We start from the raw sequence: 14,149 nt of genomic DNA, 5'->3' as shown, positions 1-14,149 counted from the left end.
TAAGATATATTACCACAATGCTTTTCTCATTAGCAAGGCAATGGCACAGAAGTAGGTAGAGAAATGGAAAAGACAGGACACATCATTTCTAAAATGCCCTGAGATTCCAAAGCAGTCTATTAAAGTTTAAAAATCAAGAATAAGTATGACTGACAAATACTTAACCTAGTAATTTAACCTAATTAAAGTAACTGTCTACAACTAGAGTTTCCCCTCAAAATCTCTGGTGATCTGCTAGCTGGTCTTCAAGTGTGTGTCCAAAATTTAGTTGCGGTCATTCATGCATAATTTTCATATGCCCTTCAATTAGACCTGGGCATGAACCCTTTTGGTATCACATCAAATGACAGGCCCAATCAAGGGTAAATTATCATCAACAGATATTTTCTTTAGAAAAGCATCTTAGAGACCAAAAGGTTTTACTGAACTAGTTGTTTAATTTAAAACCAAATTTTTAAAATAATTCATTTAATAACAGCACTCTTAAAAACACGCACATTCCCTAGTATATTTAATGCATTAAAAATATCAAACTTAAGATAACGTGGCATTAGAAAAAAGTCAAATTTTTTCTTTACATTTACAGCATATGGGTTTATAACATAGCACCTAGCCTTAATGATTAAAAGTTAAATATTACTAACTGATAGAAACTTTGAATACATTTGTAAAAATAAAAATCGATCATTAAAGTTGTACAAATGTTTCCTAAAATGTTTTGACGAATAAAACTAAAGAAGTTGTCCATGTCATATTACATATCATACTAACGATGCATTCATTATAAGGGATTCAACATTTGCTAAACTAGTATACGGTACATACTTTAGAAATGTTGCCAAAGTACTGACAGAGATACTGACAATATAAGAACAGAGGAAAAAGGATATTTTAATATGAGGGCAAATAACTCATTGCACTTACCCAGTGTCCCACAATGAATAAAACCTGCCACTCCATGGTGCGATGTAACCTTGAAAGGAAAAATGTAGAGGAAATTAATATGCCTTTTATTATTTTTGTTTTACTGGTTTTATGTTTACTGATTATTACGGATTAATTTAACCTACTACTAAAAGAATTTCAAGGTTGTTTTTGTAGGTGACAATATATTTCACAGGGCTGGCAGTCAGATAAAATAAGGTTAATGACCAAATAAAAACAAATTTCCATGGAGACCAAATAAAAACAAATTTCCAGAGAAACATGACAAGCTGATACATAAAATAGTAGGAAGTTTTCCAATTCTCCCTTAAACTTCTAGTTAACTAGTAATAAAGCTAAGATAGTAAAATAGCATTGGATAATTTTTAAAAGGAGGTGTCATTTAAATGATCTAAGCCAGGATGCCAAATTCAGATAAATTACGAAGATTATTTTAAACATTTATGCCTTTTACTCGTAACAATTAATTCTTTGTAATTTTATGACCTAGGCTGGTATATTAACAGATGAAATACCTTTAAAAAGAGTTTGACTTGTTCTAGGGACTAGTGAAGTTAGGATCAGAAAGAAACTCAGAATCCAGAAGTGGACTGAAACTGATTTGGTAAACTGTTTAAAAGGAAAGAGAGAACTTATGCACACACAAGAGGATAAACATGGAGTAGGTTAAGAACAGAAGCTTTGAGTTTTATGTAGTGTGGGACTATTCATCTATCAAGAGAAAGATAACTGAAAGTGCATTCAGCAGATCCTGAAGCAGCAAAATTAAGATATACTCACGAAAAAAGTCACAATTTGCAGTGCTATTCAGATTTTGGAAACTGTGACTATCATTTTCATATTGTTTGTAAAGAATACAACTGCAGTATTTGATCTTCTAAGATAAATGGAACATGTACAAAAGTTGTAAAAGAATGACCTTTCTGAATAATCTAGAGACAGGATTCACATCTTACAAGTGATGACACTCACCTGTATAAGTCAAATAGATGACACTAAGGAACACAACACCTGCAGCTACTGATACACCCAAAAAGAAAAGGGTCTGGAACTCTTGTTTTGTTAATCGATCTCTCAGATACTGCAAGAATGCATAAGCTTGTAGTAATGCAAAAACACCTAAAGAAAAAGATCATATAAATAATCAACAAAGCACTTCTCAAAGGACATTTAAAAATGTTAATTTGGAAGAGATTCTTAGAAAATCCTGTACTATGTATATCAAAGACTAACCATTTCATCTAACCAACATTTCCTTTATCAAATGACAGCTAACCAATTAATATGTCTAAAAATTGCTATACATTTTTTTTTGAAATGATCAGACTCCCCATACATGGATCAGGGAAGAAAAATCCCATTTCAATAACTGGAGCCTATTCACATTAAATTCTTCCCTTTGTCCCATATTTTAGTGACATGTTTTCTAGGGGGTAAAAAAATAAAAATGTTATTAAAAAACAATCCTAAGATTTACCGAAGGATACAAATGACTTAGATCAGAAGAATTCTGATAGTTACTGTTTATAGTTGAGTAATGAAATGTGACATTAATTACACACTTATATAAGATTCTAAATTAGTAGATATAAGGGTGAGTGTTAAGATAAAATTAAAACAGTAACAGTGAAAATATTTAATTGTCAAAATGTATAAAATACAATACAAAAGCACTAGGTATAAAACTAAAAAAAGACACAAGAACCTTAACCCATTGGGAATACTGACTTTTTTTTTTTTCAAAAAAAAATTTAGTAATAAGGGTTATTTTTATAAGTTCATTTTAGAATGATTAAATAAGTATTATCAATGATTTAGATTTTAGGAGTTCTAATAATGCATATGCATAAAGAGTCATGCGATTTTGTATCTACATAGACACTGCCATACATAATTGTATACTGAAAACTAATGATATATTTCGTTCTCAAATTACTACTTAGTAATTTTATGACATTAGAAATATAAGTAAAAGTATCTCACAGATTTGAATGTGCTAAATAACAGTAAATTGTGGCTTCCTAACTTTACTTGGAGGGGCAGGAGTTTTCAAGATTCTCAGAAAATCTCATGATAAAAACTATGGAACATCACCTCAGAAAGTTAAATATACTGATATTTATAAAATGTTACAAATAAAATAATTATCTACAGTCTTTGTATGGGCCATGGACCTCATGTTGAGAATCTCTGATAAAGTTTTATTCATAGATCTCCCATTATCTTGTTAATTGTGACCCAAATTAATAATGGTAAAGTAGTCTGCTTATATGGAGGAGAATTATATGGCTTTATAATCAATATAAAAGACATAAATTCTAGTAAGTAGATATAGAAACAATATTTTAGTGAGAGGTAAGGAACATGAAAATGAAATATCTCATCTAAGTTTGCTGAATGGAAACTCAGTGGTAAAGTAACTCAGTGTACAGATATACTACTGTTTAACATTTGTTTACACAAAGCAAATATGATTTAGTGTTTACAAGTAACATGAATTTTGCAAAAACAGATGTTCTGCCTTTTCAAAACAGCAGTGTCTGGGAAGATAGGTACTTTTAGGAACACAATAGCAGAAAGTCTCAATAAAACTATGAAATTTTTATTTACAGTGGTGATGTTTTAGAACCAATGTGATTAAAACTAAAAAAAAAAACAACATTTCATTCCTCTGAAAAATTGGCTAGTCACACATTTATAAATACTTCAGAAGAAGGAAAATAAATATCTTCTCATACCTGCAGCTGCCATGTGTTCACTTGTTCTGATTGGCTGAAATCCCACAAAGGGTATCTGCATGGATAATATTAAACCCACAATGTAGAAAGTGCTATATGCTATAAAGACAAAATAGGAAACAAGGATAATTTACTACTACATTAAGTACTCTGAATATAAATATATACATAACTCATGTCTTTTTAGCAAAATTTTAACTGAACTTATTTTAAGAATAGAATCTTGAAGTGACTGTTCTACTTGATACTATTTTATGGGTAATCATACATTATAAATCATAAAAATTCTTTCTGCCAATTTAAAAAATTATTTTAAGTACTTTATTTTGTAAAATATCATTTAAAACAATTTAGGAGACTGGTGCTGCTTTCCTCTCCCCAAAATGGAATCAAACTTTTTTCAAACTATCATTAAATAATCATTGACATAACCCAAGAAGCTATGTAATATATAAATAAGAAAATATCATGCCTGTCATTAATCCAAAGTATGCATGACCTAATGAATACCTATCATTAATAGCTGCTACTGTCTCAAAAGCTCTTAAGTGTTTCATTCCCTTTTTATAGTCTCCTACTACTCTTTGCACAGTACTTGACAGTAAAAAAATAAATAAAAAAGTTCATTCACTATGTTTTCTGTGATTAAAGAAAAAAAGGACTTAGTATACAGAAGTTAAGCTATAGAACAGGCTAGTTACTGGATTTATTAGGGTCTAAGAAAGAAAACTTGTTTGCTCTTGGCATTGAGTGTATATACATATATATATATATATAAAATGTGTGTGTGTGTGTGTGTGTGTATATATATATATATCAACCTAAATCTAAATGTATAGGCAAATTGGGGAGGGGTTACAATTTGTATAAGACTTATTTTGCATTCAGGTGTTTACAGACCACTATTAGATGATAATAGAGAAAGTATTTGGAATTGCTGTAATTAAAAATTTAGAAATGAAGATAAAACTTATTTGAAGTTAATGTGAAAATTATTTCATTTATAAAACTTATTCACATTTTATGAAGCATAGTCAATACTTAGTTGTTGACAAATAAAGTACTCCATTAGAAAAAAATGATTAGGAGTATATGTAGGAAGAGAACTGTTAGAGTATACATATCCAAATACTACACACTGCATAGGACAGCAAACAGCACATACTTTGCTTTACCCAACTTAGTTGAGAAAGAATGTTTATTTGCTTTTAAAAGAAACCCACCTATATTAAAGGTAAATTATAGGCTAATGGTTCAAATGTTAAGTTGCCTCCCAAACTGTCTGACTTTTCAGATGATTACGATGTTAGGAAAAGGATAAGAAGTTCAAGTAAATATAACAGAAAGGACTAATATGCATAAATAAAGTTTACAATGACCTCAAGCTAATGGAAAACTGGTCGTCTAGGAGACTGTAGAGGTAATCTATCCAATAATGTACTTTCTAGATATTGATGTTGGAATGAAATTACCCTCAATGAGGTACTTGAACACAATACAATAAAAGTTAAGTAGATAAGAATTTCTATGTCACGTGACTTCAACTGTCAGCATATTTAATCAATGAGTTTTCTAATGTCAGTGTGTTTCTTTTACAAATCAGTCTTTTGTAGATGTCCTGATAGTCATAGAGGCAGAATAAGAAAAATGAGAGCAAGGTCATTATTTGATTTTAAACAACTACTTAACAACAAAAGTTTGTTTCCTCACTACAGAATGAGGGGTTTGGACAAGATTTGTAGGTTCCCCTAACAATAACTTAAGATTATATGATTGACAGGCCTTTTAAACACCTGGAAATGAGAAATCAAACCCTAGACAAATACTGAACACACAAAGGCACAACTAGAAAGGTCATGCCTGAGAAAAAACTTATGTCATTTATGTGTTTTCATTACAGTTAAGCCCACTTACATCCAAATATCACAATCATCTGAGACTGAATTTCTCTTTATTATAAACTCAAGTGAACACTAAATATTATAATACTGTCATGGAATATGGATTAAATATGATACATGGTGCATGTTGAGCCAAAAAGTAGACTTAAAAAACTGAAGTGAAATAGACAAAAAAATTGTTTTAAAGTGACCAATTCAGGGGCATTTAGTACATTGACAATGTTGTGAAACTGCCATCTCTCTTTAGTTCCAAAACATTTCAATAAAGAAAGAAAACTCCATACTCATTAAGCATTTGCTCCCCATTCCCCCAGCCCAGTCCAAGGCAAACACAAATCTGTATGTTTTTCTGGATTACTGGCTTGTTCTTAACTGCAGAGGTAATGTTTTTATTAAAAAAAAGAAAGAAAAAAAATACAGTAAAAAGTGAAAATCTCTGGTCCATTTACTTCCCTTGAAGTCACATTTCCCAGAAATAATCACTAAAAGGTATGGTGGGCACAGGGACACACATTCATATTCTCCTTCTTCAAATGGAACTATTCTGTGCTTGAGAGTGTAAAAATTTCAGCAATCATTTTGCTAGGGAACTACTAATGAAATTTCTTCTCAGGGAGTTGCTCAAGCTCATTTCTAGGAATAGTCAAAAAGAGAAGAATAAACCTGATAATATTCTCAATTCGGTGGTTTTATACAACTTCACGAAGACATTTATTGTTATTAGAAAAGAAGAAAACACTTCATACAGAAGGAGATGCACTGGAGTTCAAGTTAATAACAGTGACAGAGATGAATTCAAGAAAAAGAAACTCAATCTCAAAGAAAAAGTGGGAAGGGGCCTTTAATTTGCTGATAAATGTGATATATGCAATAATCCAAAGATAATCATTTTTTTTTTTAAAGAGACCTAGATTCATGTCTTTCCTGTTTCATGTTTTTTGGATCACTTATCCTTAGATGTTTACATGGGGGGACATATGTTCTATCTCACAGCACTCTCTAATACACAGATAAGTATTTCCATTAAATAAAATTCAGGATTTCTTTCCAGGTAACATAAAATATCACGAACTCATCTTGCTCAATATTGCCCTTCTCCTTGAATCTGAAAATTAGGTATACATCAATTTAAATCTCATTTACAGCCATGTTTTAAAATTCAGAAAATTAGAGTTAGATATACTAAGTAAAAAGAAATAGTGAATTAACACTCAATTCTTAAAAATAAACACAATCTACACTACCAAATGAAAACGTTTTTTTGTCCAGGCTTCGTACTATAGCACCTAACTGTGCTTAAAACTTACTTCTTTAATTTATTCAAGTATTAACTTCATAGCCATTATGGTCAAGACGTTCTAAAATGAAATCCTATTAAGAGCAACGCTATTCTCTAAGAGTTAGATATCTAATTTGGAAAAACCAGAGATGTACACAAATAACCACAATTCAATGAAGCAAGTTCATGTGAGACTGGTGAAAAAATGCCCTGGCCATTTAAAATCTTAAAGAAAGGAGAGATTCACCTCTTCTAGACATGAGCACTGAAGAAGTAATCAACAACACCAGTACCATTATCTACTGTTCTCAGAAAACCTCAACCACACAAACCCATGGCAGTAAATTCCCCACCAATTCTTCCTCCTATGAACTCTCTACAAAGCTTGACCAAACTACTATCCACATCTATTACAACTTTCTATCTATCCACGTTAACCTACTTTTCTTACTGTTTAAACCAGAAGAATAAAGCTTTCCATCAAAGTATTGAGTTCTAAAGTAATGCACACCAGCTATGTTGTCATTTATTACATCATGAAAATGTTACCACACTGCCATCCTGTGGAAGCACAGTTACTGGCATTCCCTACTGAAGATCATACCTCCAATTTGTTAGAATTACAGGGAAAAAAAAAAAAAATGACCATTAGAAAGATATATACAAGGTCTATTACTGTCAATTTTTAACCAAACTCCACACCTCCAAAAAAAAAGACTCTTTGATTTGAGACAAGCAGTGATCTGTTAATAAGAGCCTAAACAAACATCTTTTCACTCTTAAAGTACTTTTTCTTTCAATCTAAGGGTGTGCATGGTAGGAGGGATGCAGATTGACACAGAGAAAAACGAGCCACTGCCCTTAATTAAGGCGCACAAATGAGCTGCTCTATAAAAGGCACTGAAAGGTCTGATTCAAGTTCCATTGAAATTTTAAGTTTTCAAGACGCTCCTGATGTTTCCTAAGCTAATAAGTTTCTTCTGTGACAAAGCATTACAATTTATGGTGCCTAATGCATCTCTCCCATCTGGCTATTCCTGAATTACATCCTTTTATAATATACCACTAATCTAGTAAGTAAAATGTTGCTCTGAGTTCTGTGAGCTGCTTTAGTAAATTAATTGAATCCAAGGAAGAGGCTGTAGGAATCTCTAATTTACAGCCATTCTGTCAGAAGTACAGGTGACAACCTGGACCTGAGACTGGCCTCTGAAGGTGACGGCAGTTTTGTTTTGTGGGACTAGGCCTTTAACCTGTGGCATCTGATGCTATTAAGGTTAGACAATGTCATAACTGTTTGATGGTGTGGGACTCACCCCCAATACACACTATGGAAGAGACCAGAACCCTTTAAAAACACACCCACCACCACCACCTCACCCCCAAACCAGAAGAAACAATTAAAAGAAATAAAAGTGGTTTTCTCTGGGGATGAGAATTCAGGGAGTGAGGCAGTTAAGGAAAAAGAAGAAAAAGAAGCTACTAATTTTGCCTATAAATCTTAGTAATATTTGATTTTTTCACTTATATACATTAACTTAAACTTTAAAACATAAATAAAAATAAGCACACCACTCTATTAGAAGTTGTGTTTTAGTTGCTATTTTGTACTTTATATAATACTTTAGTGTTATTTCTCCACTACATTTCTCAGAACCACAAATAGAAGTGAAAATTTTCAGTTAAAAAAAGGAATAATCTTTAGACTCACAATGGAGTTTTTTCCCCTCGATCGTTATAAACAATCTCCTTTCTCAGCTTCTGGAACTCTTTCTGTCTTCCCTCATAACTTTAATGTCAACGGAGGCAAACATTTAAATAGCACTTTGTGTTATAAGCAGTTTTCGTATATAGGTCAGTTACCAGTAAAAGTCTTCGAGGTAGGAATTACTATATCCATTTAATCCATAAGGACATAATTAAGGCATAAATTAAGTAATTTGCCCCAAATTAGTAAGTGACTAGGCCAGGAATTGAATGTGGTTAATCTGGCTCTGCAGTGCATACTCTGCAGTGCATACCTTATGTGATACCTCTCATTTATGGTTATATCATTACAAATCCTCTGTAAGTCTGTTTCTATGCTGTTATCTCCTCTAGAGGTCAAATTTATCTCCAAACTTTCAGAAGGACGTGGTTAGCTGGAAAGCATAATAAGATTTCCCTCAAACTCAAAATTGAAACTGATTTTCACAAACACCTTTTTTCTATTTCTATTTAGTTCACACGCTATAATTACATTGTAATAATGGATTACATTGATAATATAAGCTCCTTAGAACAAGGTCATCTTCTAATCATTTGAGCATCCTAACGGCTAGCACAAAATTTAGTATCTATTAAACTCTTAAATCTCTAGGGAACCAATTTGTTTGAATTTCCTCAAAAATAATATGGTAGAATTAGACCAAATAAATTCTAGCACTTCCAGCTTTTGTAACCCAGAATTTTTACATGCAATTTTTAAGTTTGCTGTTGTCTAAGTTAATCTAGCATTATATATGTTCCGTTTATAGCTGCCAAGTATAAACATGATACATAAAGTTTATGGCTTTACTTTTAATTCACTCAATAGGATTCTTTTCTTTATTCACAAGCTATACAATCCTAGAATAATTTGCGCAAAACTAAAGTGTCTACAACACTCCTCTTTTAATGATGGTTCCCAGCAAATATTACCATAAAAATGTCTTTTAGGTATAGGAAAAGCAATTCTATTACTAAATTAACTCACTAGAGAAAACACAGACAATATCATAAACAAATTTTTTTTAGTAACATTTAAAAATCATTAATCAATACTAGAAATTAATTTATTCCTTCTTAAATTATTGTTCTAATTTACTTAATGAGACACTTATAAACCACAGGAAGTAAAATTCATGTATCTATAAATGAAAAAGCAAGTCTCATTCATTATGAATACATGCTCATTGTAGAAAATTTAGAAAGCAGAGAAAAATATGAAGAAAAATGACCAGTAATTCTTGCTGTCTGCTTTTTATTAACATTTTCCTGTATCAACAAGTATTAAAAAATTCTATTTAATTGAACTATAGTATTTCATGATAAAACATTTCAATTTAAGTGTATTATAAATTATAATTTCCCTATTGGACATTTCAGCTATTTTCACAATTACAAGTTACACCACACTGAATATCCCTAAACATGTCTTCGTATTTTTAATAATTTTATGATATAAAGTGTGATAAACTTTTATCAAATTAGGTTAAAATCATTTTACATCCCATTAGTATTATGACACCTGCAAAATAGTCCTAAGTGTAAAACAGACTTCATGTTCTTTTCTTCTTATGTAAACATCAGAATCCTACTTGTAACAACTTTTAAAATTTATTTCCCAATACAGCGAAATTCACAAGTCCAAAATATATCTTCACAAAATAATTTAACTTTATAAAATTCCCACACACACAAATTTCATCAAGTAGATAGGCTTTTCTCACCTCCTTACATTTCAGCTTTCCTTATACCCTATCCCCCACTCCCATGCCACTCCTACCTTTAGAGCCACATTAACTACCATACGCCTACTTTTCTACATGTAAACAAAATTTTACTCTAATGGAAATAATTTTTTCATAATTATTTTAAATAACTCATTTTTACTTCACTTAATTTGATACTTAAAACCCAATCAAACTTTTGGTTATAATTATGAGTGTGCCATTTATCAATCCTTTTTTCTTTATCTAAATATTTCTGCTCATGGGGAAGGGTAACTACAAAGGATGTTATGTGCTAAAATCAGAAATATACAACCTCTATATACAAACACTTGAAAACAAAATTCCTATTCATCAAACATAAGGTCTTTCTTTACTCAATTCTCATCCTCCTAGGTCTTAGTGCTAACACTCAAGGGGAGCCGCACACTGCCTGTGTTTTAAACTGTATTATGTTCACTTCCATTTGACCTCTTTAACAATGTTACTTATCTGGCTACTTCTGACTTCTCCTTTGGCTCTTCTCCCTCTTCCTGATTCATGGGTGTTTCACAAAAGTCAATCTTCTCCCACTCTATTCTCCTTTGACGATTAAATTTCTGCGACTCCAAATTTTAAAAATTAACAAAAATCTTAGTTCCTCTCCTATGACCATTTAACTTAAACGCTTTTTTTCCTTATTTCCTGAACAAAAGAGTTGAAAATTATAGTTTAATCTAGTATTCTCCTTTCTAAATCCCAGTGACTCTCTATAATGTTTTCAGGGTAGTAAGACCTCATAGGTTGATGTATTCCAACAGTAAGGTATTTACTTATGTGCTAGGCACAGTTACAGTGATTTTTAGCATCATAGTCTGTGGAGCCAAAATATCTAAGTTCAGGGCTTCAGCTCTATTACTAGCTACAAGATCTTTAGCAAATTATTATGTCTTCTCTTGTTTCTTCATCTGTAAAATGAAGATAGTAACAATATCTCACAGTGTGGTTGTGAAGATTAAATGAGTTAAATACATGTAAAGTTCAGTTTATGGTGTATAAAAAGAACCAGATATATTATTATACATAAGCACTATATATTTCAGTGGTGATTGTTATAAGGTATATTGAAATGGCTATAAATATAATTAATAAGCTATGAATTTTTAATTGGTATAATTCATACTCTATAATATTCACCCTTTTAAAATATACCATTGAATGGTTTTTATTATGTTCACAAAGTTGTAAAACTACCACCACTATCTATTTTTAGAACATTTCCTCATCCCCCAAAAGAAACCCGATACCCATTAGCAGTCACTCCACTCCCCAAACCCTTGACAACCACTAAATTTACTTTGTCTCTCTGGATTTGCCTATTCTGGACCTCTCATACAAAAAGAATCCTATAATATATGGCCTTTTGTATCTCGTTTATTTTACTTAGTATAAGGTTTTCAAGGCTCACGATGTATCATGTATTAGTACTTCATTCCTTTTTATGGCCAAATAATATTCCATTGCATGGATATATCCATTCATCAGTTGATGGACATTTGAGTTGTCTTTGTTTTTTGGCTATTATGAATAATGAATGTTGCTCTGAACATTTGTGTACAAGCTTCTGTATGAATATAGTTTTATTCATCTTGGGTATGTATCTAGTAGTAGAATTGACAGATCACATGGTAACTCTGTGATTAAGTTTTTGAGAAACTGCCAAACTATGTTTTTTAATCAAGTAAATAAGCTTTACATCTTTGTGTTACTGTTTTCTAGTAATGTTATTTTAATGGAATTGTATTATTTTACTAAGAAACTGCTTTCTGATCACAACTTCTGATTAACTTAATCCATAAGAGTTTTCTGTCTGTATCATAGAAAATGAGCTCTAAGATTTGAGACACGTGCTATCCATCGAATTTGAAAGATGTGTTTTAAAACGTGTAGTGAAAATAAAGATTTTGTAGAGAAAAGATTTTGCAGAGACTATGCTATGGTCTGAATGTTTGTGCTCCCCACCCCTATTCATATGTTGAAAACCTAATACCCTAAGATGATGGTATCAGGAAGTGACCTTTGGGAGTTGATTAGGTCATGAGGGCTTCAGGGCTTATTAAGAAACCCCAGACAGCTGGCACATCCCTTCTACCATGTGAGGACTAGCAAGGAATCAGCTCTGTACCAGAAAGAGAGCCCTCATAAGAACCTGACTATTCTGATGCCTCAATCTTGGACTTTTCATCCAGAAAGTGAGAAATAAATTTCTGTTTTATTAGCTACCTAGCCCGTGGTATTTTGTTATGGCAGCCCAAACGAACAAAGGCAGTCTGTTGTATATCACACAGAAACTTTCAAAAGTTTAAACTGTTTACTCTGAGGATGCTCGAATCTCTTACAGTGGGTAAGGTGAATTTGAATAGTATGTATATGTGAATAATTTTCATGATAGAAATGCCTGTTCCTCCAAATTAAAAAAAAATGGCTGACAAATATGAAATCTAGACTAATTTCTATAACAACAAAAACTCATCAAGGAGAAGTTGGTAATAACAAACTTAGGTAAAAATGCTTAACTCTCCTTATTGAAACAAAAAGCAAAATAAATATAAAATTATTTTACCTTCTCATGAATAATACTAGCCTAATAAAAATGTCTGTTCAATGAAACTAATGTCTGTGAAATATCTCTTAGAAGTCGACATATTTCAAAAGTCAAATCACTTACCTATGTAGACTCTTTTGCTGTATCTCTGCATCAGTAATAATACAAATACATGCAGTGGAATTAAGTTGATAATAAACACATAACCACCCCAAGCAGATACCTATGGGTAAAGAAATGCTAAGTTAAATAATTTATATGTTTATTTTTTAAAACAGGTACATTTTATTTGTCATGACAATCTAAACATATAAGCAATTATAAGCACTAGAATTTTTAGCAATTTTGAGAGATGCTTAAAAAATGTTATATAACCTACAAATAACCTATTTCGCATTATTTTTATTGATAAATTAAAATAATACAGTTCTATAAATCCAATATGCTTTTCTACATTCAATGGAGAAATAGTCAAAATTAAATTAAACTTAACAAGAACGTTGAGAACATTATAATTTGTGAATTGAAAGTAAAAAGACTGTCACAAAGATAAGGACTTTTAGGATACAGATCATAAGTTTTTAAAAGAAAAAACAGCTATTACTTCCCCCATTTTTGATGATAAATACATCGCAAGAAATTTCACTGAGAAAAAAAACAATGAACATTAGTATCAGTCAACAATTCAACTAAAAGGAATACTCAGATGATCTGAATATGCTTTGAGATCCTCAGAATAAAGGTGCTACCCTAGGTATAAATTATTTCCCATACAAATCAAGATCCCATTTTAATGTTTAGCCTGTATTGCAAAGTTAGAATAAGTCTATTTAATCAGAATAACTGAGTATGCTGTGGTCTAATAAATAAAGATTGTAAAGATGTTTATTTTCAACAGAATTTATTAGTTTTTTAAGTACATTCAATAAGAGGCAGTAAAGTCTTGTCAAAATCAAAGTTCTTGGATGTGCTCTAATAATTAAAAGTAAACCAGTAGTCACCCTAAGAGATTATATGTTAACATATATATTTTAACAATGCTGCTCTTGTCTAAAATATTTCAGAACCACTTATAAGGGACTGCCTTCAGTTTAGAATGCATATGAGAGCATCAGTTTACTGCTTCAGTCACATGACCAAAAACAATGTTATACTGAGCACAGTTCTAACTGAAGGACTTTTGGTTATACCCAAAATTTAAGTTTAAACTTGAAAGAGAATGAGTTTGCTAT

At 31.4% G+C, this 14,149-nt stretch overlaps 1 protein-coding gene across 1 annotated transcript in view; it reads right to left on the bottom strand.

Annotated features, from left to right (window-relative positions):
• Nucleotides 1-14,149, bottom strand: part of STT3B (STT3B, catalytic subunit of the oligosaccharyltransferase complex) — a 51,754-nt gene that overhangs the window by 15,723 nt on the left and 21,882 nt on the right. Inside the window, exons 4-7 of the mRNA XM_006905717.3 lie at nt 13,041-13,140; nt 3,684-3,782; nt 1,918-2,064; nt 925-973 (exon numbers count right to left, since the gene is read on the bottom strand). Coding sequence (XP_006905779.1) covers nt 925-973; nt 1,918-2,064; nt 3,684-3,782; nt 13,041-13,140 — 395 coding nt within the window. The remainder of the gene's footprint in view (nt 1-924; nt 974-1,917; nt 2,065-3,683; nt 3,783-13,040; nt 13,141-14,149) is intronic.

This window comes from Pteropus alecto, unplaced genomic scaffold (genome assembly GCF_000325575.1).
Source record: "Pteropus alecto unplaced genomic scaffold, ASM32557v1 scaffold10, whole genome shotgun sequence".
Taxonomy (NCBI): domain Eukaryota; kingdom Metazoa; phylum Chordata; class Mammalia; order Chiroptera; family Pteropodidae; genus Pteropus; species Pteropus alecto.
This window is presented reverse-complemented; position numbering and strand designations above follow the sequence as displayed.